The following is a 25,847-nucleotide window of genomic DNA, read 5'->3' on the forward strand; positions in this document are numbered from 1 at the left end:
CCCTACAACTCATCCAGAACGCCGCAGCCCGTCTGGTGTTCAACCTTCCCAAGTTCTCTCACGTCACCCCGCTCCTCCGCTCTCTCCACTGGCTTCCAGTTGAAGCTCGCATCCGCTACAAGACCATGGTGCTTGCCTACGGAGCTGTGAGGGGAACGGCACCGCAGTACCTCCAGGCTCTGATCAGGCCCTACACCCAAACAAGGGCACTGCGTTCATCCACCTCTGGCCTGCTCGCCTCCCTACCACTGAGGAAGTACAGTTCCCGCTCAGCCCAGTCAAAACTGTTCGCTGCTCTGGCCCCCAATGGTGGAACAAACTCCTCACGACGCCAGGACAGCGGAGTCAATCACCACCTTCCGGAGACACCTGAAACCCCACCTCTTCAAGGAATACCTAGGATAGGATAAGTAATCCTTCTCACCCCCTCCCCCTTAATGATTTAGATGCACTATTGTAAAGTGGCTGTTCCACTGGATGTCAGAAGGTGAATTCACCAATTTGTAAGTCGCTCTGGATAAGAGCGTCTGCTAAATGACTTAAATGTAAATGTGAATGTAAAGCTGCCGAACACATTTACCAACACGCTGTAACATACACTCTGCAGTATGTTCAAGTACACCCCTCTTTGGCAGGTGCTGTGTAGCAGCATGGAGCATGAGACCAAGGTAAAACAACCCTTACCACAAACACAAAAGACAAAATGACCGTTGTGGTTGAAACAAACAAAAATCATGATTGTTGGCTACCAATTTGTTTTGCCTTGATATCATTCTAGATGTTGCCTCATTTACCAACAATCAACATTTTTGGATCTTCATTGTTTGAGTTTTTTGTACCACCGCCGCCATTACAGCCTATATTATTCTCATGTTTTCCATGCTCTTGTGCAAAAACTACGCCGATCATCATTGACTTAAAAGCAATTTTGGACAAATACATCTCAATAGTGCCCACTTTAATATCTGTCACATGTTACATCTGTCACGCATTTGATTCCTAGAAGTTCAGTCATAGGGATATAAAGTAGATATGCCTCTACAATCACAAACATTTATTTTCATTAGTAAGCTAAAATGAGATCCATATTAAAGGTCTTCATTCAGAGTGATAAAGTTGATGGAAATACTGTAATGATTAGTGTACATTCACATGCCAGCCACTAGAGAGCAGTAAACATATTCTCAGTCTGAACATCCCCATTTCTCCAAACTGCTCTGAATCTGATTCTAAATGGAAAGTCCTCTACTGCCTACTTTGGCTTGGGCCCAAAAATGTTATCTTATTTTGGCCGTGTCTTAAAACTTTGAAGTAGTTTCATTTCCTCAATAAACACTGATTTATCACTGATTTATCTGAACTGGTCAGGTGAATGAATTATTTAGGGGATGTCTCCCACCTCTCTGGTTGTTCATATCAATGGCTGAATAAAGAGGGTTATAAGAAACAATTGATCAGTATCTATTGTACTATCTGGGTTTAATCACATAAACCATTAAATACATTTTCTTTAAGTGGCAAAAAAACTATAGCAATCGGAAGTGGAATGGAGGTATAGAAAGGTACATTTGAAAAGGTGTATGTTTTTTTTGTCTTACAAGTCAATCACAAGTTTCTTTCCCTTAAGCTTTCTGAACTACTGCAGACCTGGCCCTGCCTGATGTCATGTCCAGCCCCTCTTGAAGTGTTAGTGTCTCTTGACAAGAGTTTCATCTTGATTGATAAAATGTCTTGTAAAACCTAAATGAAGCAGACTGGTGAGAGAGGGGCTCCACCTCTACCCAGGTAAGGATTGTAAAAAGTAATGAACATTTAGAACACGTAGGCCACTATGACTCAAGCTCTTCACTGGACTGTAGATAAGGCTGGGACATCCTCTTAGGTGAACTTCAACCCCAAAAGGAAGATGCTTCTGTAACAGTTCACAGGCAAGACTGATAATGATGATGCCTCACTATTTGTAAACTGTGTTCTGTTCTGTTCTTGCTTCCTTGTGAGACTGGTGATAGTTAAAGGGAATGGATACGTTTCCATAACACCGCATATCAAGTCATACCAGTGGTCATGAAGGGAAGGAGAAGCTTCTGTTGAAAGCACTCAACAGGAAATGACCTTACTCATTCCCTCTGGTCAGGGTTCTCCAACTCCAGTCCTGGAGAGTTGCTGGGTGAGCAGGCTTTAGTTTCAGTCTAGCACTAATTCACCTGTTTCATATGATCAACTAATCATGGTCTTCAGTTTGGACCACAGGTCATTTATTCAAATGTGTTGATGCTGGGATGGAACAAAAGCCTGCACACCCAGAAGCTCTCCAGGAGTTATGGAGACTACAGGAGGTTAGGGTTGCTTCTCCTAAAGAGGTTGTCTGAGGTGGGAGGAAGGACTCAGAGACCTTACCAGAATATTCTGTTTTCTCTCACAACAAAACCACTCTAGGGGCTCTATTCCATCCTTATGCGTTAGCGGAGACTGCAGTTATGGTAAATGCTGCAGATGCCTGATCAATAGGAAATGACCTTTACATATCTAACGTGTTATCTGTAACACTTCAGCGATAGAGATTGAATGGAGCCCCTACTTTACTTTGTTTCAGTACACAATTGTTTATAATAACAGGGATCTCGGTTATCTTGATTGATGATTGCCCTTGGAGAGGTTTAAAGGTTTCTCTCCTACCTCCAGTTATTGATGTAGTGGTCTGTCAGTCTCATGTACTTTTCCCTCTTCTGTGAGAGGGTGGGACTCCAGTAGTTTACATGACATTGGCTGAACTTTGCCTGTGCTGTAAGGTGCTCAAGAGACAGTAATATATATAGAGAGTGAGAGCGATAGATAGAAAGCGGGAGACAAGACATCAGACAGAGAAGAAAAACTGTTTGTCTTGTTCGCTGTATACCGCTTAAGGTAGGATTCATTACTTATTTTTTCTAAAACGATGTACTGTACAGTTTTCAGGTCAAATTCAATGTATTTCAACAGCATTATCGCTACTTACAATACAGATGTAGGATGTTAATTTGATCACCCTGTTGCATAACTTGCCTTCAATACAGGACATTTTACACTTAGTGTATCTGAGGTTTTAAAAGGTTTCTGAAGTTTTCAGACTTGATTTTCCCTTATGAAAAATGTATCAACCCCCAGTAAAATGTCCATTAATTATAATACACATGATTATTCACATTTCCTGTTGTTGCAGGATTATTTTCCTGCTGTAGCAAACTGGCTCAAATTAAGATCCCATATTTGTATTTTTCTATACACTTTTATTGTGGTGGCACCTTGTATGACCCTGTCTCTGTAGCGACACAACCTATACACATAGGAGCACTCCAGTACATTGTTCTTTTACTAAATGTTTTTGAATACTAGAGCTTTAATGAGAAGTTAGCATGGATGTCCTTCCAAGACATATTAACTGGTTTGACATCTGCATGGTCAATAGAAGCTGCAGTAGCAGTAAGTGGGTAAAATTCCCTATGCACTGTGATAATTGTGTTGTTTGCTCTATGACCTGCTAATTCATATGCCTTCCGACTGTGATATAGAGGCCTAAAGGCCGAGACAACAAGAAGACACAGTGGCAGAATAAATTTGACCACACCTTGCTTTTATCACAAAATAGGATACTACCCTCTGTCCAGTGAAGTCCAGAAAGCATATTGTATGTACAGTAACAGACAGTTACATGACCTACAGCAGGGTCAAGCAAGTTAATGTTTCCTACATTTTTGGGTCACTAAACAGCTATTGATTTAGAACCACAGAGAGTTACCGCAAGTCGCAAAGAAAACAGGAGCTGCCTCCACTATTCCAACACCATTTCAACTTCAACATTTCAACATCATCAAATCACCTCTGCTTAGTCTAATACAGTGACAACTAAAAGACACCCAAAAAAATCTAGTCCAATCAACGTAAGATAATATGATGTGGCTGTCCATATGGTTCGGATTTCTGTGCACTTGTGTATGTGTGTGCGCATTCGTGCAAGTAGAAAACATGTTGACTCATCCTACTTGTAGAGAAACGCCAATACCATCCTCCTTCATTTCATGTTGACGAAGCTGTCTATCACTCTGTCATACAGTAAGCGCTTTTATTCTTTGCTGTCCTAGGCTACCTGGCTAAAATGCTTGCTTGCTAGCCTAACTTACATTCATTGGCAAAGTTAGCTAGTTAACATTAGCCTTCTACATCTAGCTACATTTTTAACTTCCATCCTCTCAGGCCAGGGGCACAACAATGTATGAATTAATGGTTGGATCAGAGAATTAAGTAAAAGCACAAGTGCAAATCCCTATCTCCATCCATGACTCATTTAGGAAAGGGCCTATTTTAGCTAACTGGCTAGCCAGCCAGCGGAGGCTAACAACACAACGAGATGCAACAATTCAAGTTTTTCTGTCAATGATGTATGCTCTCAATGGAATTTGATAGGAGTGACTCCAAATCTAAGTTGTCTTCCCTTCAGTGGTGTAAAGTACTTAAGTATTTTTTTTTTTGGGGGGGGGGGGGGGGTATCTGTACTTTACTATTTATATTTTTGACAACTTTTACTTTTACTTCACTACATTTCTAAAAAGAATAATGTACTTTTTACTCCATACAGTTTCCCAGTTTAGTTTCACACACTTATAAAGAGAACATCCCTACAGTACTACCTGATCTGGCGGATACGCTCAACAAAAACGCTTAGTTCATAAATTATGTCTGGTTTGGTTTGGGGTCTGGTTTGCTCAATATAAGGAATGTGAAATGATTTTTACTTTTACTTTTGATACTTAAGTATATTTTAGAAATTACATTTACTTTTGATACTTAAGTATATTTAAAACCAGATACTTTTAGACTTTTACTCAAATAGCATTTTATTGGGTGACTTTCACTTTTACTTTAGTCATTTTCTATTAAGGTATCTTTACTTTTATTCAAGTATGACAATTGAGTACTTTTTCCATCACTGCATTCCCTTGACAGTTTTTTTTTTGGTGAGCCAGGACCATTCAAAGTTGAGCTTGCTTAGTTTAGCTCAACGCTGGTTGGCACATTTTTATACTTTTTTTGTTTAAGGGAGACCAGATGCTTGCGGGCTTCCCTTGGCTGTCATACTCGTTTGGACCAGACAGCATCAGATAGATGGCCAACACATAGAGAAACAGAGGGGCGCTGATGGTTTCTCCTGTGAGATACATTCAGCCTCTTGCGAATTGAAGGAAAATGATATATATATAACATATATACTTTTTTATTGTCCGTTTTTTGGAGAAGCCTGACTTCCCTTGGCATCCATAAATACACACCACTGGTAAGCTGCAGGGTATGACAACATTTCTTTTGGTATTTCTTTTGGACAGTCATTGAGTAAATGCATCAGAATTGAATAAGTCTAAAGGTTATAATAGGGACGAATCTGTGGCGAAATCGTCATTGCCCTTTTATACTTTTATTATCTTGAGTCTTTACAACTTTACAACTTGACTTTGGCCTTAGCTAATCCATGTCACAATGGGGTAATTTGTTGACAGGGTAATGGGGTAATTTGTTGACAGGGACTAATGTAAGTTTGTGTGCACGCACGCACGCACGCACGCACGCGCGCACACACACACACACACACACAGTGCCTTCAGAAAGTATTCATACCCCTTGACTTATTCCACATTTTGTTGTGTTACAGTCTGAATTCAAAATTGACTAAATAGATTTTCTGACCCATCTACAAACAATACCCCATAATGACTAAATGAAACCATGTAAACAATTTATTGAAAATGAAATACAGAAATATCTAATTGACATAAGTATTCACACGCCTGAGTCAATACATTAGAATCACCTTTGGCAGCGATTACAACTGTAAGTCTTTCTGTGTAAGTCTCTAAGAATTTTGCACACCTGGATTGTACAATATTTGCACATTAATCTATTAACAATTCTTCAAGCTCTGTCAGATTGGTAAATGCTAAACAACCATTTTCAAGTCTTGCCATAGATTTTCAAGTTGATTTAAAACCTGTTGGTACTAGGGGGCAGTATTTTCATTTTTGGAAAAAAACGTTCCAGTTTTAAACAGGATATTTTGTCAGGAAAAGATGCTAGAATATGCATATAATTGACAGCTTTGGATACAAAACACTCTAATGTTTCCAAAACTGTAAAGATATTGTCTGTGAGTATAACAGAACTGATGATGCAGGCGAAAGCCTGAGAAAGCTTACGCTTTCTACGTATTCCCCAAGGTGTCTACAGCATTGTGACGTAGTTTTACACATTTCTGTTGAGGAATAGCCGTAGGCGGCCACATTGCGTAAGTGGTCACGGTGGCTCCGAGAGAGATTCTCGCGTAAAATACAGAGGTAACCATTACTCCAATCGGTCCTCCTGAAAAACTAATTGTCCCGACGGATATATTATCGAATAGATATTAGAAAAACACCTTGAGGATTGATTATAAACAACATTTGCCATGTTTCTGTCGATATTATGGAGCTAATTTGGAATATTTTTCGGCGTTGTGGTGACCATAATTTCCGGGCGATTTCTCAGCCAAACGTGAAGAACAAACGGAGCTATTTCGCCTACAAAAATAATATTTTGGGAAAAAATTAACTTTGGCTATCTACCTGGGAGTCTCGTGAGTGAAAACATCCGAAGTTCATCAAAGGTAAACGATTTAATTTGATTGCTTTTCTGATTTTCGTGACAAGGTTGCCTGCTGCTAGCAAGGCATAATGCTATGCTAGGCTAGGCTATCGATAAACTTACACAAATTCTTGTCTAGCGTTGGCTGTAAAGCATATTTTGAGATAAATCTGAGATGACAGGGTGATTAACAAAAGGCTCAGCTGTGTCTCAATATATTTCATTTGTGATTTTCATGAATAGGAATATTTTCTAGGGATATTTATGTCCGTTGCGTTATGCTAATTAGTTTCAGGCAATGATTACGCTCCTGCATGCGGGTTTGGGAGTCACAAAAGGGTATTAATTAAGACAACACTGTAACTAGACCACTTGGGTCATTTTGGTAGCAACTTCAGTGCATATTTAGCCTTGTGATTTAGGTTATTTTCCTGCTGAAAGGTGAATTAATCTCCCAGTATCTGGTGGAAAGCAGACTAAACCAGGTCTTCATGTAGGGTTTTGCCTGTGCTTAGCTCCTTTCGGATTATTTTTTATCCCAAAAAACTCCTCTGTCCTTAACGATTACAAGAACACCCATAACCAATGTTCACTCTAAGCTGCGAACATGCGCTGGCCTGCAGCTCCCCTCAGACTGCTGTGCAGAAGAAATTTCAGCCTGCGCAGAGAAGCAAGAGATTGAACTTCACTCAACTTTCTAGAGTTTTCCCCTTTAATTAACACTATCAATGTTTCGCTCTACTGTGCTCGAATCAACGCAATATTAGCCAATGTGACATACTGAACAAAATGATCTCTTCAAGAGACTTAGTATGCAAAACTAACTGTGCAAGAGTTGCATTGGAGTTGGATTATATTGCTTTGACAGGCACGACTCAATTCCATCCTCTACACAGACCGGTGCAAAATAACCAATCAGAGCTGCAGTAGGCATATATGCAAATAGCCATGGCCATATATGGATCTGTTCCATTGACTTTGAAATGTTTTGTGTTAATAGCATGAGTGGTCGCATGTAGATGTACTTGTTTTGGTGTCAAAACGAGAAAGGCATGTAGCCACCTTTGACCTGAGACTATCACAGTGCAGGTGCATTTATACGGAGACTTGATTACACACAGGTGGATTGTATTTATCATCATTAGTCATTTAGGTCAACATTGGATCATTCAGAGATCCTCACTGAACTTCTGAAGAGAGTTTGCTGCACTGAAAGTAAAGGGGCTGAATAATTTTGCACACCCAATTTTTCAGTTTTTGATTTGTTAAAAAAGTTTGAAATATCCAATAAATGTCGTTCCACTTCATGATTGTGTCCCACTTGTTGTTGATTTTTCACAAAAAAATACAGTTTTATATCTTTATGTTTGAAGCCTGAAATGTGGCAAAAGGTTGCAAAGTTCAAGGGGGCCGAATACTTTCGCAAGGCACTGTACATTCTGAATGCACTGTATGTGTTTGAAGGCACTGTATGTGTTACTATATTTGAGAACTTTTTGGGGACCAACAATTGATTCCCATTCAAAAACCTACATTCCCTAACCCTAAACCATAACCTTAACCCCAAACCTAACCTTAACTCCAAACCCTAACGTTAACCCCTAACCCTAATTCTAACTCTAAACCTAACCCCTGATCCTAAAATAACTTTTTTATTTGTATTTTTATTTTTTACAAATGACGACCAGCAAATTGTCCTCACTTCTCAGAATTTTTGTTGGTTTACTATTCTTGTGATAACTTCTGGTACTCACAAGTACAGTAGAGTAAAACATACACACAGACACACATGTAACAGTATAATTTTAGACCGTCCCCTCGCCCATACCCGGGCACGAACCAGGGACCCTCTGCACACATCAACAACAGTCACCCACGAAGCATCGTTACCCATCGCTCCACAAAAGCCACGGCCCTTGCAGAGCAAGGGGAACTACTACTTCAAGGTCTCAGAGCAAGTGACGTCACCGATTGAAACGCTATTTAGCGCGCACCGCTAACTAAGCTAGCCGTTTCACATCCGTTACACACACACACACACACACATACCCGTGTGAGGTAATACATTAGTGGGGGGCGAGGAGACTTGTGTATCTCATCCTCCACAGATCGCTCCTCTCCTCTCTCAGCCAATGAGCAAAGGACAAAGGAGCCGATTCCAGGAAGTATCACTAAAATGAGCTTCTCGGGTACACAGTCCACTGTTACACACGTGGTCACACACATACTTAAGGCTGCCTTAGAACTCTTGGGACAGTACATAATGCACTGACAAGCAGTTACATATTTAAGTTATCTTAGAAGTTACCATCACTCACAAAACTTTATCGCTCTACTTTTCAGACGGTCTAATGTACCCATAAAGTTATGTTAAAATTCAAAATGGCCGTATATTTGCTGAAGAGCGTATTCTGGATTGAGCCAAAAGTCTTGGAATCTCAGTGAAGGTTTGGACTTGGTTTACTCCTGAAAGGCCAATTTGTCTAGTATTGTGCACCTGACATGATTGGTTACAGTAAATGCTTATGTGTGCATATCGGTGTCAGCAGGGTTACAATGATGAGAATCAGGGGTGGACTGGGACCAAACATCGTCCCTGGGATTTCTAACGCATCAGCCCATTTTTTTCCTTGACTCCCCCACACTTGCCTATTTTTTACCTCGAGGACCCCACACCGGACCATTTTTTCCCTTGAGGCCCCAATTATTAGCCAGATAATTATCATTTTGCAAAGAAAAAAACAAGACAGATAGGCCACTAGGTTACAATTGGACTAGCCCATCATGCATTTTCACATAAGTCATAATCATTTACACATAATAAGTCTTTGCTAGGTGAAGCTCCACCTTCCAGCTCACTGGTCATCATAGCAACACCCAACCGTAGCATGCGCTCCAGCAGGTATATTTCACTAGTCATCCCCAAAGCCAACGGCTCCTTTGGCCGCCTTTCCTTCTAGTTCTCTGCTGCCTATGACTGGAACGAATTGCAAAAATCACTGAAGTTGGAAACTTATATCTCCCTCACTAACTTTAAGTGTCAGCTGTCAGAGCAGCTTACCGATCAATGCCCATCTGTAAATAGCCCATCCAACCAACTCCCTATCTCATCCCCATATTTGTTTTTGTTTTTCTGCTCTTCTGCACACCAGTATTTCTACTTGCACATCCTCATCTGCACATATCACTCAAGTGTAAATTGCAATTACTTCGCCACTATTGGCCTATTTACTGCCTTTCTACAAACTTTTATATTGTGTTAATTACTGTACGTTTGTTTATGTGTAACTCTGTTGTTGTTTTTGTCACACTGCTTTGCTTTATCTTGGCCAGGTCTCAGTTGTAAATGAGAACTTGTTCTCAATTGGCCTACCTGGTTAGATAAAGGTGAAATTTAAAAATAATAATAATACATAATGCCAGATGACCAGTCTGCCCCTGATGAGAATGGTGCAATCTATTTAAATGACAGAATTTTGAACAGAGTGGAAGTTTCCAGGGGTTATAGAGATGACTCATTAGCCAACATGCTTGAATAGCAGTCAGCATGGTATGCTATGCCATTGTGCCAAAAGTGTGTGACATTAAAATGATTGACAATTCAACCCGCCATTGCGTCCAGCTTCCAGTGTAGTGAGTATTTTTATACAGCTGTTAAATGAAGAAGCTATCTGTTTTCATTCCCAGGGAGTCTCTAATATCCTGCTCTAGTACCTGTACTCCCACCTCCAGATGAGTTGTGTGAGAAAGGGGTGAACACATCCCTCTCTCATTCCCTCATCATGTTTCTACACATGTCCTCTGACCAACTAGGCAATTTGAAAGACAATTGGAGTCTAACACTCTAGGTACATCATATAGATGTCTGCAAATTCAGATTAAACCATTGCTTGAGGAAATTAAAAACTGCTTTTTGAGAAAGCCTTTTTTAGTTGAACTTTAACCACAATTTGCATCACCATTGAGTGCATATATGACTTGACTGTGGTTTCCTGAAACTCTCCATAAGTAAAAGGTCATATAAAATCTCAACTGTAACATCAAAAGTTTAAATATCTGATTAAGTTTAGGCACAGACTGTAGCAGAATGGTTTTATAGATCTTCACAGCAATAGATCTGGTAATCTTCCATACAGAAACTGGATGATGTCACATGTTTTGCAGGTATGCTGTAAAATGCATGGGAAATTGAGACATTGACTTCTCGATTCACGCTGAAAACCCCTGAGGTTAATAATTCATTACCTGACTCTGGTTTCATTGATCAATTTAAATTAACTTAAAACTGACCTGACTGCACTCTTTTGTTACCAACTTAATATTTCTTACCTTCTTGACAAACACAAAAATCTGTATATTTGCGACCATCTCACACATTGGATTGCTCTACATTGTACCAGTTTGAACATAAGGAGTTCTCATTTCATGACCTCTCTCCTTATCAGCTAGGTTTACTGTAAGGGTGGTGTCTCACTATCATGAGGTAGTAGGCATTGCATTTAAGCTATAAATGTTGACAATGATAGTGGCATTCCACAGCAAATCTCACACCATCCTCTCTTACACAAGTTTTTATTTCCCCTTTAAACAAATTCCCGTGAACCATAAAATGTTGAAAAGTGCTATGCAAGTCATTTCATTTTGGTGCACAATCTGTATTCTGTAGATATCTGGGAAGTGGGAATGACAGCCTTTGTCGTTGTATACAAAAACGTAACAATTCAAAAAATGTCTTTAAGATGTCTTTATGTTTAATTGTTAGAACTATCAGGACAGAGGTAGCCTTGTTTAATTGGTTAATACTGACAGGATACAGTTTCCTGTTGACTGTTGATTTCCTTATTTCTTTTATTGGTTTCAGAGACTTTCGGTTGCTGCATCTGATGATTACCAAGATGTGTTGACCCAGAATGAGGGAGACCTGATAGGGTGCCACTCTCTCCTGCTTAGTGCCTCAGAAATCTTATTGTCTACACAGGAAGACACCACAACCCAAGGAACCACGGACAGCATACCCAGAAAGTGGCTGCTGCAGCCTATGTCACCCAAATTGGAGCAGGCAACAGATCTTTGCACCATGCTCAGCCCCACCACGGACGAGCCCTTCAGCTTGGACCGGAGCTGGACCTACAACAGGAATGGCAACTCTTCTGCTTTCAGTTTCGACAGCATCTCCGTAAACCACACCCGGTCCACGGTTGTCGTATCTCCCCAGCAAAAAGAGGTGCAGGCCAGGCAGGTGTTGGTGTTGGAGGAAAACTGCGGCATCACCAGCGAAGACTGGCAAGCCAGCAGCTCTAGCAGTCCCAGCAGCACGGGCTCCTACTGCGGGTTCTACTCGTTCGTGGACAATCCTGCAAGCCCCGAGGCAGAGCTGAATGAAGCCTGGACGGTGTCCCCGGAAAGGCAAGCCACCCTGAAAGAGGAGCGCAGCTTCAAACTGCAGACGTATGTTGGTGCGAAGAAGCCAGGGAGCCTGTTCAAGGAGGGCAAGGACTCCCGCTACCAGGTGGAAACAAACAATGGTGCCCAATTGAAGGCAGAGGAGGAGGAGAAGAAACTTAGGAAGGGGATCACACATGGTCATGCCCCCCCAAAAACTGCCACCTACAGGGAACAGTGGAGTGCACTGAGCTTGTCACCCAACAAGCTGCTGGAAGGGTTTAGCTTGTGCTATGGTCCAACCAGTAGTACATCTGAGCCCACACCAGCAGCCGAGGCTGGTACCATCGACAATGAGCAGATAAACTTCAGCGCAGCGCGGGAGCAGTTCCTAAAGATGGAACAGTCCAGGCTCAACCCCTTTCTGCAGAGTCCCAGCTCTCTAAAACCACAAGGAAGACGGTGGCAGTCAGAAGACAGCTTGCTATCACCAAAGAGTGCAAAAAAAGAAGACCACTCTACAGTATGGTTGAACCAAAGTCCGACCCCAGTGAAACAGCAGGATGAAGGGGAAGTCGTCACTGCCGGAAAGGTGACAGTGTACCGCACAGAGGAGAAGGTAACCAAGAGCCAGGGTAGTCTGCTTTATGACCTTGACTCTGGACTGGAGGATCTATCAGGGGACCCCAGTGTTGGCTACACAAGTGATGTAAGCATATCCAATAACAACTCTCAACCAGAAAGCAAGGCCACCCAATCGGTAAGTGGTCACAGAGAGACGCCCATTGAGAGGGAGATTCGTATCACTCAGGAGAGAGAGGAGAGCCTTCGGAAATTGCGGGGCATTAAGCACACCGATGTCCAGGAGATGGTGGAGATCAAGACCAAGTATCTGCTCTCCCAGCCTGCACCACCACGGACACCTGTCAGGTCCAAAGAGAATAATCAGGTGAGCTTCATCATCCAGCGCGAGATTGAAAAGGACAGCCAGAGGGAAGTGGACCTGATGCACCAGGGGAGAGTCCCAAGTCTTTATGACAGGGGAACTCCGCAGGAACTGGGGGATAGGAAGAAGATCTTTGAGCTGCCAGACCAACCTGGAGCCAAGGAGAAGAGGAAAAGGGCTTGGTCTTCACCCAGGGTCAATGTGAGGAGTAGCAGCTCAGATAGGGAAGACTTCCCTTCCACTTGCTTCCCTAACCGGCACTCAGAAGAGACAGAGTTGTACATCAGCCACATGAACACCGCTCCAAGCGTCAATACCACCAGCAAAGGCTGGGGTTCAGATTCCCAAGACTTCACCAGAGTACTGCCAAGTAGCCTCCCAGAGGAGAGTGTTACATTGAAAGGCCATGAGACCACAAAGGCGGCAAGCTCTAAAGTCACAATAGTGGTGAAGACGACAAGTACTAGCGAAACAGTAAATGACCCATCGTGGTTAGTGCGAAGAAAGGAACCAGTTCCAGCCAAAAGCTCCTCAGCTAAAGAAGCCTCCTTTTCGTACTCTCCGTCCTCCCCTACACCCACTGCTTCTGCAGTTCAGGGGTCTGAGCCGAATGATAAGCTTTTTCAAACCTGGAGGGCGCACCTGAATTCTGGTAGCCCGAGACCTCAAAGACCAAATGCTCCAGATGTTATCCAGAAGGAGATTGAGCAGGATCTAAAACGCGAGCAGGAGCACCGGGAACTCCGGGAATCCTGTGGCCTGTCCGCCTCTATGGAAGGAAACCTGGACTGTGTAGGACGAGACGCTAAAGACACACATCAATCGCAAAGCCTGCAAAGGGTCATCGTGGAACAGGAAGACTCTGTCTTCTATGAGAGCCCTTCACTTCTTGTAGAGCAGACAAGCTTGACCAGACGGCCCTCTTCCTTTATCACTCCAGTATCAATGCTAGGTAGGATGGTACATTAATCCATAGACAAATCTATACAATTACATAAAGTTACAAGACAATATAACACAGGAACAATTCATGATGGCAATATCTTATACATGTTTTTGGCTTGATTTAAGTAACTCTCTGCATGCATCATCTGTGATGTTGATGCATGCAGAGTGGATGTTGCATTAAAGTCTTGTCTACTGATGGTTTTCTTAGACTGGAGGAAATTACAAGCTTAATTAGAACCTGAACTTCGGTCATATATGGGGAGAGGAAGCAAAGCTGTGTTACCAGCCATGATTAACCATTAACACGGAGCAAAACAGATCGCTGTGAGGGTGTTGAATAGTTTCTCCAGTTGGGTTTTTGGTGCTTTTCTTTAGAGTTAATGCACTGACATTTCGTGGTTAAGATCACTGTACAGTCACTCACATTATGGCAAGATAATATAAAATGTTTAGCCTACCAGTGTCCATTTTCATAGGGAGTCAGACAGGTGTACAATGGTAAAAATATGATTATCATTATGTAGTTTCATCAGGGGAGCAACTTTCTCTGGGGACCAAAGTTGCACCCCTGAGTTTCATGTTGCATTCAATTTACATTTCAAATGTAGTCTATTAATAACGCAATTACAAACATGTGTTAACTCTGTTTCTTTCATTATCCCCTCCCTTCCAGATAAAACAGACAGCGCAGCTCCCTTTTCCCCTTCCATTCGTCCCACTGCCCGACTTCCCTCCTTTTCCATAGTGACCGCCCAGCCATGGGGCTGTCCAAGGCCCACCTCCCCCGTGGATAGCAGGGTTTCCCCCATGTTGCCTGCCAGCCCATGGGCAGAGACAGGTGGCTCCCCTGGGACACCCACACAAAAGGGCCTGACCGAGACATTGCTAGAGGATTTTGAGGAGAGGAGAGTCAAATTGAAGCTGGAAGAGAACGCTGTAAGTGAGAAAAGACTATTTGGACACAGAGGGTGTTGTTGATATCTTTGGACACATTGAACATTCATTATAGACACAAATATGACAAAAACATTTAGGCACACAGTTTAGAAAAAAATACAGCAATGCAATACGCCTACAAAAAAAGCATACAGATAGTGATGGAGAAACCGAGTACATCTTATGAGTTGAGTCATCTCACAGGTTTTATATACCACAATGATAGCTGGTTGCTAATTTGGAAAATGCATTTTGTGTTTCCTGCAGTATGCAGGAATTCAGTGCATTGATGATGTGAATAATGAGGTAAGTGGTTGATCCTCTCTCTCTGTTGATGTGCGTTTAATCATTGGTCATTTGTCTCAGAGAAGGACCTTTAGCACAGGTCCAATATGACATTGCTGCTATTTCTTCAATTTCAGGTCTTGGAGGCCACCCGGATCACCAGGCACAAAAACAAGCGGGCACTGCGCTGGGAGGCTGGTGACTACACCAACGAGTACCAGTCCTCTCCCCTGGAGGGCATGGTGAGAGAGGGCAGAAAGGAGAAGAGATGAAAAACAGTCATCTTAGGGTTGTCCCATCTCAGCACATATGAATATACTCTCTGACTACACACTATCAAACCTGCTGGACATATTGATTGGTCCACTTTATGATAAACTCCTCATCCATCAACATCAGCCACCTACTAGAGCAGGTGACCTTCCACGATTTAAAAGAAAAAAGACAAGGGAACTGAAAAAAATAGTCAATAAAGACAGGACAAGTTTTAAATGCCATCGGAGGTGGATTGCAAAGGGAATTCTGTGCCTGCTAAGAATGCACATTAGCGTATGAGTTATTTTTAAGTCTGGCAGTCACTGGCTGCTAGGTAACTTTGATTAGGCCTATCCGCCTTCAAATGACTACATAGAAAATTAATGACAGAGCTATTTTTGTCTTGTCAGTTGTGCTTTGCAAAGCAAAAACAAGCAAGAAACCATCAGATATCCATGATGTACGGTAATATGGTTCAAATTTCCAAACCAATATCCAACCCAATGAAGCACTTGCAGTACCGTCTTCTAGAAATGTTGACATTTGTCTGATTATTATATTAAGAGCTACAGCAGATAGCAGTATGTTTGTGTTCTTAATTTGACTTGAATGTGCTTTGACAGCAGAAATGAGTATAAAACTTCTGACCTAACCGGTCAGGTCCTTTTTGCCTTTCTTAGGGCTCGATTCAATCCGTATCACGTAAAATCTGCAGTGTAGCGTGATTGAAATTGAAAAGGCAATGTTAACAAAGTCAACTGCATTCACAGTAAATGCTGCACATGTTGGCTCAATCGGAAATGACGGTACCTTTACATTTTAATTGTGCCATCTTCTGTGACATGGATTGAATCGAGCCCTTGTGAGATATGTACAGTTAGAAAGATTCCTTGCTTACCAGTCGGCTACTGTAAATGACAAACAAGTTTGATCACACTCTAAACCTGACTGTTTGCAACATGACAAACATGCTTTTTATATAGACTATTGTAAGAGATACTGCTGAAAGTAGGCCAGGTAATGTAGATCTTATAAGAGATTCAACTTTGCTACATTTGGTGGCAATGGTGGGATCCACTACTTAAACAAGCGGTGACGTCAAATCGGATGCAATGTGGAAGTTGATCAAATGATAGTGAATCTTGGGGCGGCAGCGTAGCCTAGTGGTTTGAGCGTTGGCCTAGTAATCGGAAGGTTGCAAGTTCAAACCCCTGAGCTGACAAGGTACAAATCTGTCGTTCTGCCCCTGAACAGGCAGTTAACCCACTGTTCCCAGGTAGGCCATCATTGAAAATAAGAATTTGTTCTTAACTGACTTGCCTAGTTAAATAAAGGTAAAAAAAAAACTATCAAATGGGGTAAAACGTCACCATCTGCTAGGTAGACAATTGAACTGCTTGTAGGGGACTTGAGTGTCACTGTAAAATTAAAACATATTTAATCCCCATTTACACCTTGCATTAACATGTTAGTCCAATTGTAGGAATACATCTCGTACTTCATGAATTTCACCCGCATTCATACATCAGTGTGCCTGTACCCTTAAGCTGTTGCAGTATAGGGAACTGCTAGGCCCCACACAAACCAAACCCCCCCCCCATGACCTTCCCCCCTAATTTGTTTGAGAAAGAGGAGAGATGACACAGGGAATTGAGGAGAGACTGCAGTCAATTTTATAAGCGAGTCAAGTCTAACGGATCTACAAATCACCTTGCATCATAAATAACTACAATTGTTTTTTCAGTCGGTCATAATTTAGCTATGAAAAATCAGTTTTGATGCTCTTGAACACAACCAATAATTTAGTTTCTCATTCCAGCCGGGATTCAATCCGACCGTATATGGTCGATCGACAATGCAGCTTTAAAAGGTAGATGCCGATTGAGTCATTGCAGCCTTGCCCGTGAATATTATCTCTACGAACGCAGGAACATTGCCTTTAAAAGCTGAAATGCCTCGAACCCACAATTGGATAAAATCCCGACCTCAAATGTTTGACAGCACTGGCAGAACGAATGTGATTGGTTGGATGAAAGCTCAGTGCACAGAGCTAAGAGTGACAGGTCAGTAGATGGTTTACAGGTAAGAGTCAAATAAAGAAAAGGCTCTCAGGGAGGGAGGTTGGAGGGCGCAAGGTCACCAGTTTAAATACCATTGTGGCTTTTGTTTCCCATCATTTACATTTACATTTAAGTCATTTAGCAGACGCTCTTATCCAGAGCGACTTAAAAATACTTAACTAATCACATTTCTAATCTACTGACATTCTAAATGACTTGACAGCTTCATATGTGAAAAGAAAGAGAGGCACCCATCCCCATGCTGGCACAGTGGACTAGGCACTGGGAAAGGGACCAGAAGGTCACAGGTCCTAATCTTGCCTCGCTTTCATAGATCAAATAAATTTGTTCTAAACTATTGTCTCTCTCTTTGTCAACAACTTGCCACATTTCATCCACTGCAGTGCTAGCTAGCTGTAGCTTATGCTTTCAGTCCTAGATTCATTCTCGGATACTTTGATTGGGTGGACACCATGTCAGTTCATGCTGCAAGAGTCCTGATAGGTTGGAGGATGTCCCCTGGAAGTTGTCATAATTACTGTGCAAGTCTATGGAAGGGGGTGAGAACCATGAGCCTCCTAGGTTAGGAATTGAAATCAATTTACCCAGAGGACGGAAGCTTGCGGTCCTCTGGCTACACCATGGCACTACCCTAGTAAGTGCTGTTGAGGCTACTGTAGACCTTCATTGCAAGTGTTTTAATCAATCATTTGGTGACAAGATTATATTTAGTACAGTTTTATCTAAAAAGGGTAACTTTTTACATGTTTCCCAATTTGTATGAAATTCACTGAGGATGGTACTCCCCTTCCTCCTCTGAAGAGGCCCCACTGGTTGAAAGTCAGGGAAATAACACCAATTACAAAGAGTACAGATTTATAAAAGGGGTATATTTATTGAAAAAGCAAAAAACTAAAATTAGTGTTTCTATACTGAATTATCTATCCACTGTCATTATGCAACTAACCCCCCCACCCACTTGACACTGGGGAAACCAGCAGTCTTTGGAAAATTTAACCAACATTCATAGCATTTACTGGGTGAAGTCCAGAAACTTGCAAGTGTGATGTGTGAACCACCAACAGGGTATGGACATAGACAAACATACATTTATAAGTGCAGGGGAAAAGAGGTGTATAGAACTATGAAAAATATAGCACAAAAAAACAATAGCATTAAAGAAATGTACTAACTCAAAATGTCCAAAGAGCAAGAGCATATTAACTTAAAATGTGCTTATTTATTTTGGTGCCTGATATACAGATTGAACATTCGTTATGTGCTACTGTCACTTGTATTATGACAGAGGTATCTCAGAGAAATACTTTTATTATAATGGCGCAAGGATGGAAACAGAGGCACAGAAATACAGGGCCAATGTTTGGAATAGTTCTAATGAGCCAAATATACCACTGAACATTGCTTTCAAAATACACACATCTACAGAAATGGAGTACTCATCTTTTTATCTGTGCCATTATGGAGTCTGACAATTTTCTTTTTCTTCAAAATTGGCAGATCCCTCCTGATGACCCAATTGGACATGACTTCAACAGGGTCACCAGGAGCCAATGAAGTTGGAAATCCCATCCAGTTGACTACATTAAAATGGTGGAATCCCTCAATGGCCCTGCCCATGCTATCCTTTTGGCCACAAGAGAACTGTAATTATCAATGAATACAGCTTTAAGAACAGCTGGCCAAGAAATGTTATGGACAGCAGAGGGCGTAAGATCCACACAATATCCAAACCAATGCATTCAGAGTCCAAAACCTGTGACAAATGGCACACCTTAAATGGACATCTCTTTACATGGACATGATGGGACTGATTTGTTATAGTCAAATTTGAATTAACGATGAGATAAATCTTAACTCCATTAGTGTGAAATATCTATCCAAATAAGTGACCAATGAAGTGCAATCTATTTTCAATCATTTTTGCTCAGACTTATTATGGCTCGTACCAAAAAACATGCTGTTCTTTCAGAACAATGAGATCGGTTTTGCTTGCTCTGTCTTGCCATATATCATGTGAGCAGCCGGTTGTTAACCAAAGGTTTGTAAATGAAAGTAGCTACGCCATATTATTGATATATAAAAAGATAATAATTTAGGAAAAATGAATAAAATATAATTGTTAATGAATTGATAAGATAAAGGATTTTACATTCTTCTGTATGAAATAATTGGAATCCTATGATCTGCCTAAATGTGGCTGGCTGCACACACCCTTTCACATGAAGACGTCTTCAAATGTACAGTGATGCTCTGGATGAGCCATGGCATTAGTTTGCTTTAATACCAGATGTGATATTACATTAAACTGATATTCAATTCGAACTTACAAACTAACAAAAGAAAACGTGAGATCTGCATGCTTGTATAACTCTGCATGCAACAAAAACGATCACTTCAACTGTAGTAAAATGTAAAATAATAGTTCTAAGAGTAAGAGTTATTTAACTCGAGTAATAATACATGTTAAAATCCTTTCATAATCCTTCTTTTTGAATAAAATGAAAACATCCTTTGCAATAAAGAGCATTTATAACCCAGTGAGTGCTTGGTCCACATGTAATACTGTGGGTATGGTTGTGCAAGCCTTGGTGGCATGCATTTGGACCCAATCTGTTTTGATATAGGCTAAAAGTGTCCACATTCACAGATAAAGCCGTCTACTGTACATTCCACTGCTATTAGCTGAATACACTTGCTGATATAACAGATTTGTCTTTCTAGTTAAACATCTGTTTTAGTATTTATTCACTTCTGCACAATAATAAATCACTGAGATAAATGTAATGTATGACTTCCCTATTAGCATATCTAAGTATCCCTCTTCAGTGAACCTTACCCTCTATTGCGCATGTGACATACATTTACAATTAGAAGAACATCTGGTCTTGGAGAGGGACTCAAATGGGTTTGGATACAGTTGATATCCGGGGCACCAATGCAAAATATTATTGAATACAAACAAGATTGAGGGTCTTCTTGACCTGATTTTTGACATAATCAGACATGCTAGACCTGCCGGCAGTAGACAGTGTTTCACAAAAAAATGATTTATTAGTGTGGAAATATACTGTAGCGTTTACACTTAATTCAGTGTCCTTTCTAATGAAATAACTACTAAGTAGTAAAACTGTAATTCAGTCATGAGTTTGTACATAAAATACTGCATTTCTTATTGCCTTCTATCAACCAATATGTATTAGTATTTCATTTTAGTACAAATCATTACCTAGAATGTACCGAGTTATTTCATTTAAAAAGACAATGTCAAAATTGTATCCCCATATACAGTATGTACTCTACATGAAGGGCTAAAGTGACTGATATAAATGTTCTACAAAAAAATGTTTTATTGAAACTTGGACACTTTTGTCAATGTTGGGGTAATTCTTCTGTTCACATGCATATCATTACCTGCAAAGACATTGTCCATCTCCTCAATGTTCATAGACAGTCTATGAAACTAAAATGGGATGCAGAAACATGTTGTCCTTCAGTAAGTGCTGAGGTCTCATGTTTTACCAGTGCACCAGGAGACATTGTCCCATATTCACCTTCTCACACACAACCTCTGCCTTTTAACATCATATTATATTGTAACACTCCTTCACTCACTGTGGTTCCCTTGTCTTTGGAAATTGATAACTGTGCAAATGGGTGTAGGCCTAAATATACCTATGAAATGTTTTACGGATGAAATAATCGTTGAAGGAAGAACTCATGAGTTCAGTCCCATTGAGGCAGAGGGTTTCCTACAGCTGTCGACGAGTCTCCTTGGAGCTGTCATGGATTTGGATCACAACTACCTGGCTAAATGGTAGGAAATGTGAGGACCTTCGATTACTATAGACAGTCTTTAAGCACCACCTTACCTAGCATTAATAATGAACAACCTTTTTTCATGTTGGTAGACCAAAGACTCTTGGACATATTCATGTTCTGCCTTCATTTCCATGGCATAGACATACCCAAGACAAAGATGGGTCAGAGTGTTTGCTGGGGTCTTATGTATATTGATAAAATTGAAAGGATGAGTAAGGCCTGCTAATCCACCAGGCTATACTTGAAGCATGCTGGGGTGGGAAATCATCAGTTGCAGATGGGGGAAATTAGTCCATCCCAATTTAAGAGTGGGTGAGAGGGCAGGGATTTGTAGCTTCATCTCGTTTCACCCCTCTCAGAACTCCACTTTGCAGGCAGGGAAGGTCTCCTCCTGCATGGCCACAGTGCTGTTGCTGCCCAACACGGTAATACCCAGCTCTCTCTGCCTCTCATGGGTTTCCTGGTACCACTCGTGCATCGTCAGCGAGTCAAAGGTGGGGATCAGGGTCACCTGGGAGTGGAAAGGTAGAAGGGCAAATTCAAATGAGAACATAGTAGACAGACTTAAAGGTAGACTCCGCGATATGACGTAGATGCAGAAAGTAAACAGCATAGGTCAATTTCCACAACAACTTAGAGCATTGAAGTGTGAGGCTCAACTTCTCCACTGCTTTGGTACCCTGGCTAACACACTGTAAACAGCAGGAAGCAAACCTGTACACATGCGCAAATACTGCATCTCTCTCATCTCAATATCTCTGGTGCTGCACATGGCAACGTCATTTAACGGAGTCTACGTTGGTTGACATTCTACAAATGTACATAGAAAAAGAGAAATGAGAAGATTGGGGGCTGACCTGCACATCGGGCCAGGCAGTCTTTCCCTCCAGTAGAGCGTCGAGAATGGGTCTCATGACTGACTCCTTCAGGGGCTCGTCGCCACTGACGATGTAGCAGGAGGAGCGCAGGCGTCGGAAGAAGTCCACGTCAATGGTGGCAGAGGCACAACCAGAGGGGAGATAAGCCATGTCCAAATAAACTGGTGCACTTCCAGCTGCACTGACCTTGCTGCCCAGAGAACCTGCAGGACAGATAGCAGAGTTCGATTTAAGAAGACTAAATGTATTGCAATAACTTGCAAGTACAAACAATTATTTTAGAAAGCAAGTAATGAGCGATGCTAATATGCCATCATTCAAAGTGTAAAACCCTGTCTGTGCCTACCTGAAGAAACTGACTTTGAAGTTCCAGGTCTGGAGCCACTAGTGGTATTGCGGGATGAAGGCCTTGTGTCAAGGCTTGAGGTGGTCTTCAATGTACCAGTTGTGCTGCCAGCCTTGGTCTTGCTGTTCAGAGCTGTACTGGTGGCTGACGTTGACCTCTGTGTGACCCCGGCTGGTTTCTTGGTTTTTATGGCGGCACTCTTTGAGGTCTTGCTTGGTGCATCAGCCTCAGAGTCAGTCATGCAGGTACCGGGCTGGGGCGGCAAGGGGGGCAGATCCTTCATTGGGGCTGGGGGAGGGTCCTGAGAGGAATATTGTGCTCCCCTGTTAGAGGAGTAAGAGCTGGGATGGTCATGTGGATGGTGGGGCGGGAAACTCCCAGAGTCCTCGTCTGAGTCCATGTCTGCAGTGATGGAAGGGCAGTCCTCAGTCCCTGGGGGTATGTCTGAATCTGTGGCTGTGTTGAGGGATTCACTAGCAGACGTGGGAGGGGTCTCCTGGCCTTGAGGTGAATGTCGATCACTATTAATTCCGCTTTGTGGCTTAGCTAGCTCCTGGGAGTGGTTGCTGTCTTCAGAGAGTTCTCGCGGGCTACCCGTGGCTAGCCCTAGAGACCGATGCTGCTGTTGGTTCTCTGGGGACTTTGAGTGCTTGAATTCACAGGGTGAGACCAGGCAGAGGTCGACATCATGGGGAATGTCAGGGAGAAGACCATGTAGTCCAGGAAGGCGTTCCTCTGAACCATCCCCTGGAGGACGCGTGTTATGAGATGTACTCAAGGGTAAGGGCATCCCCATTTTGGAGTCAGAATCTGCAAAATGCCCATTTGAGTAGGACCTGTCCATATGGTCTCCCTTGGGTGACTCATTAATAGATGGGAGCACCTGTTCAAAAGACACAGAAAGAGACTCGTCAACTTCTGTCGAGTGTGGGGAACCGATTTCAGCAGGCATGGAGGTAATATTGGGTGAGACAGTGTCATGCAGCATGAAGGGACTCAGTGTCAAAAGACTTGATTGTTTGTCCTGGGATGACATGGAGTTTCCTAGGTTCCCCCTCAAGGAGCCTACCTCGGAGTTCCTGCAAGAACCCATGGTGTGGCAGTCTTCAAACCCAATGCTAGGAACCCTTCCCCCGAGACTACTGTCCTCACCAGAGCCCTGAGCATCCTCTTCAGGTGATTGGTGGAAAGGGGTATGCCCAACGCTATTAGGGGCTGAGTCGGCAGGGGAGACCAACTCTAAAGTCTTCTCATCTGAGCTAGCGCAAACATCTTCTTGCCCATTTTTCAGGGCCCCATCAAGTAGCCTGTATTCAGTTGGTGTGAGATCGAAGTTCACGCTGTGGTCACTTTTCGGAGTTTTGTCAAGAGGCGAAGTGGTTCCCAGGGCTTTCTCTGGATTTGGCAGTGTCTCCATGCAGGTGAACTTTTGTGGACTTTCCAAGATGTCCCCCCTCTCTGCATTTGCTCTTGATCCATTCTCTGTCGCAGGTTGCTCTATTCCTTCAATGTCCGCTATAGTGTTCACTACAACAGCAGTCCTTTCCTCTGACTTTGCATTTTCTGCTCTGAGGTTCTCAAATTCCGCTGTCATGTCTTCAGGCGTTGACATTTTAGAACGATCAGCATCCCCCTCAGAGGCAGAAGCTTTATGATTCTCCGGCTCCTTTTTATCCGTCTTTAGCTTTGCCGCCTTGTTCAATGAGTCTTTCTTGGGGATTGCATCCTTCTTCAATGTTCCATTCTTGACTAAGGGCTTTTTTGCCTCTGCGTTTCCAAATGAAGGTCCAGTTGTCGCTTTTTTGACATCCTTGTTGAGAGGTTTTGTTGGTTTCTTCTCCTCTGGCTTTACCTCCTTCTTGATATCTTTCTTTTGATCATGTTTGATGTCTTTCTTTGGTCTTGGACCAAGAGTTTCTTTCTTAACTGGATCTTTCTTTTTCTCCAAATTCTCTTCCTTTTTGACAACACCTGTGGAGGCTTTCTCATCCTTTTTTACTTCATTTTTCTCATCCTTTAAAGGTTCTTTCTTTGGCATAAGCTTTTCAGCCTTTGGAGGCCTTTGTTTAGTATCCCCATCCTTCAATTTGGACTTATCTTCCACTATCTTCCATTCTTTATTAGCAATGTCACTTGGAGCCTTGGGTTTGGATTTCATGTCTTGCTTTTTAACATCCCCACGTCCAACTTTGTCCTTCAGCAAGGCACTGCTAGGTCTTGAATCCTTGGGCAGGGACTTAAGGCTCTCCCGACTCTCTGCACGTTTTGGTTGTTTATCCGATTTGGATGCTTCAAGGTCCCTGAGGCTCACGGCTGGATGTTTCAGGAATTCTAGATGCTTCACTTTCTCAAGTCCTTCAAGAATCTTGGCCTGCGGAGTACACCCAGGGAAGAGAACTCGAATGATTTTCTCTTGAGGACTGGCAGGATGCCACACCAGTAGAGCACAGATGGAGACAAGGCAAGACAGGGGCATCTCTGAGCCTTTTATGTTAGATCCATTGCCTGGCCAGGTCTTCATGAAAGCCTCAAGATCTTTACTGCCTTTGACTGGGTTAAGAATGTACAGCTCTAGTCTACCGACTCCCATCTTCTGGAAAAGAATAAGAGGATCAATGCTGGGTCCATTTGAGCGACTAAGAGGTTCTGGATTGATCGTTAGCCTTTCAAGGTGTTGCAAAGTGAGTGCCACTTGGTCGCAGCTCCGCAGTTCTTTGGGATCACTCCGGAATGACTTCAATCTCTCTGGAGCATTAAGGAAAATGACCCCAATCTCAGGGGAAATTAGATTTTTCATCCAGTCCTCATTGATCTGAGAGTCAGTAGAATGTTCCTCCTCCAGTTCTACTGCTTTCCTTTGGAGAAGACTGTTCACCCCTGGCAGATTGTCAGCCCCAATGTGGGTGAGGAGCAGGGAGTCAACTCTGTCCAAATGTCTAACCAGTTTCCAGAAACAGGAGCGAGGATCTGACCCACCATTGACCAGAACGTTGAAACCGTTAACAGCAAAGAAGGCAGAGTCTCCTCTCCCACCTGGAAATACATAGCAGCAGGGGCGGGAGAGTTTGAGGAAGCCCACAGTACTGGGGGGCTCTAGCAGCTCAAACGGAGACTGTGGCTCCAGGGACTCTGATAGGTATTCTGTGAACTCTTGCAGACCTTCCATTTCAGGTAGCACTGATGGTGGGTTTGTTTTGATGTTGATGAAATCTTGTAGGTTGTGTTTCTCCAACACAGAGTTCTTCCACACCCCAGAGTTGGGACAACTCAGCGTGAGGTTAGCTTTTTGTGTGGGATCTGCAGAGCTCAACAACTCTCCAATCTGT

General features: G+C 42.4%; 2 protein-coding genes across 2 annotated transcripts in view; one reads left to right on the top strand and one right to left on the bottom strand.

Moving 5' to 3' along the window:
* Positions 1 to 608: 608 nt before the first annotated feature.
* LOC135525039 (mitotic interactor and substrate of PLK1-like) lies at positions 609 to 20,015 on the top strand. The gene is made up of 6 exons (XM_064952809.1): positions 609 to 668; positions 11,507 to 13,925; positions 14,595 to 14,857; positions 15,125 to 15,163; positions 15,280 to 15,384; positions 18,976 to 20,015. The coding sequence occupies exons 1-6, from the start codon at positions 609 to 611 to the stop codon at positions 19,030 to 19,032; spliced, it is 2,943 nt and encodes a 980-aa protein (XP_064808881.1). The 3' UTR covers positions 19,033 to 20,015.
* Positions 18,327 to 25,847, bottom strand: part of LOC135524674 (microtubule-associated protein 1B-like) — a 52,089-nt gene continuing 44,568 nt past the window's right edge. Inside the window, exons 5-7 of the mRNA XM_064952415.1 lie at positions 22,522 to 25,843; positions 22,155 to 22,378; positions 18,327 to 21,808 (exon numbers count right to left, since the gene is read on the bottom strand). Coding sequence (XP_064808487.1) covers positions 21,653 to 21,808; positions 22,155 to 22,378; positions 22,522 to 25,843 — 3,702 coding nt within the window. The 3' untranslated portion in view covers positions 18,327 to 21,652. The remainder of the gene's footprint in view (positions 21,809 to 22,154; positions 22,379 to 22,521; positions 25,844 to 25,847) is intronic.

The sequence above is a fragment of the Oncorhynchus masou genome, chromosome 31 (assembly GCF_036934945.1).
Source record: "Oncorhynchus masou masou isolate Uvic2021 chromosome 31, UVic_Omas_1.1, whole genome shotgun sequence".
Lineage (NCBI taxonomy): Eukaryota > Metazoa > Chordata > Actinopteri > Salmoniformes > Salmonidae > Oncorhynchus > Oncorhynchus masou.

Excerpts from the sequence above, each read along its gene's own strand:
- LOC135525039 (XM_064952809.1), top strand. The coding sequence starts at position 609 with ATGTTCAAGTACACCCCTCTTTGGCAGGTGCTGTGTAGCAGCATGGAG. Across the intron at positions 669-11,506 it reads GCATGGAGCATGAGACCAAG|AGACTTTCGGTTGCTGCATC; the intron begins GTAAAACAACCC and ends TATTGGTTTCAG. Across the intron at positions 15,164-15,279 it reads TTGATGATGTGAATAATGAG|GTCTTGGAGGCCACCCGGAT; the intron begins GTAAGTGGTTGA and ends CTTCAATTTCAG.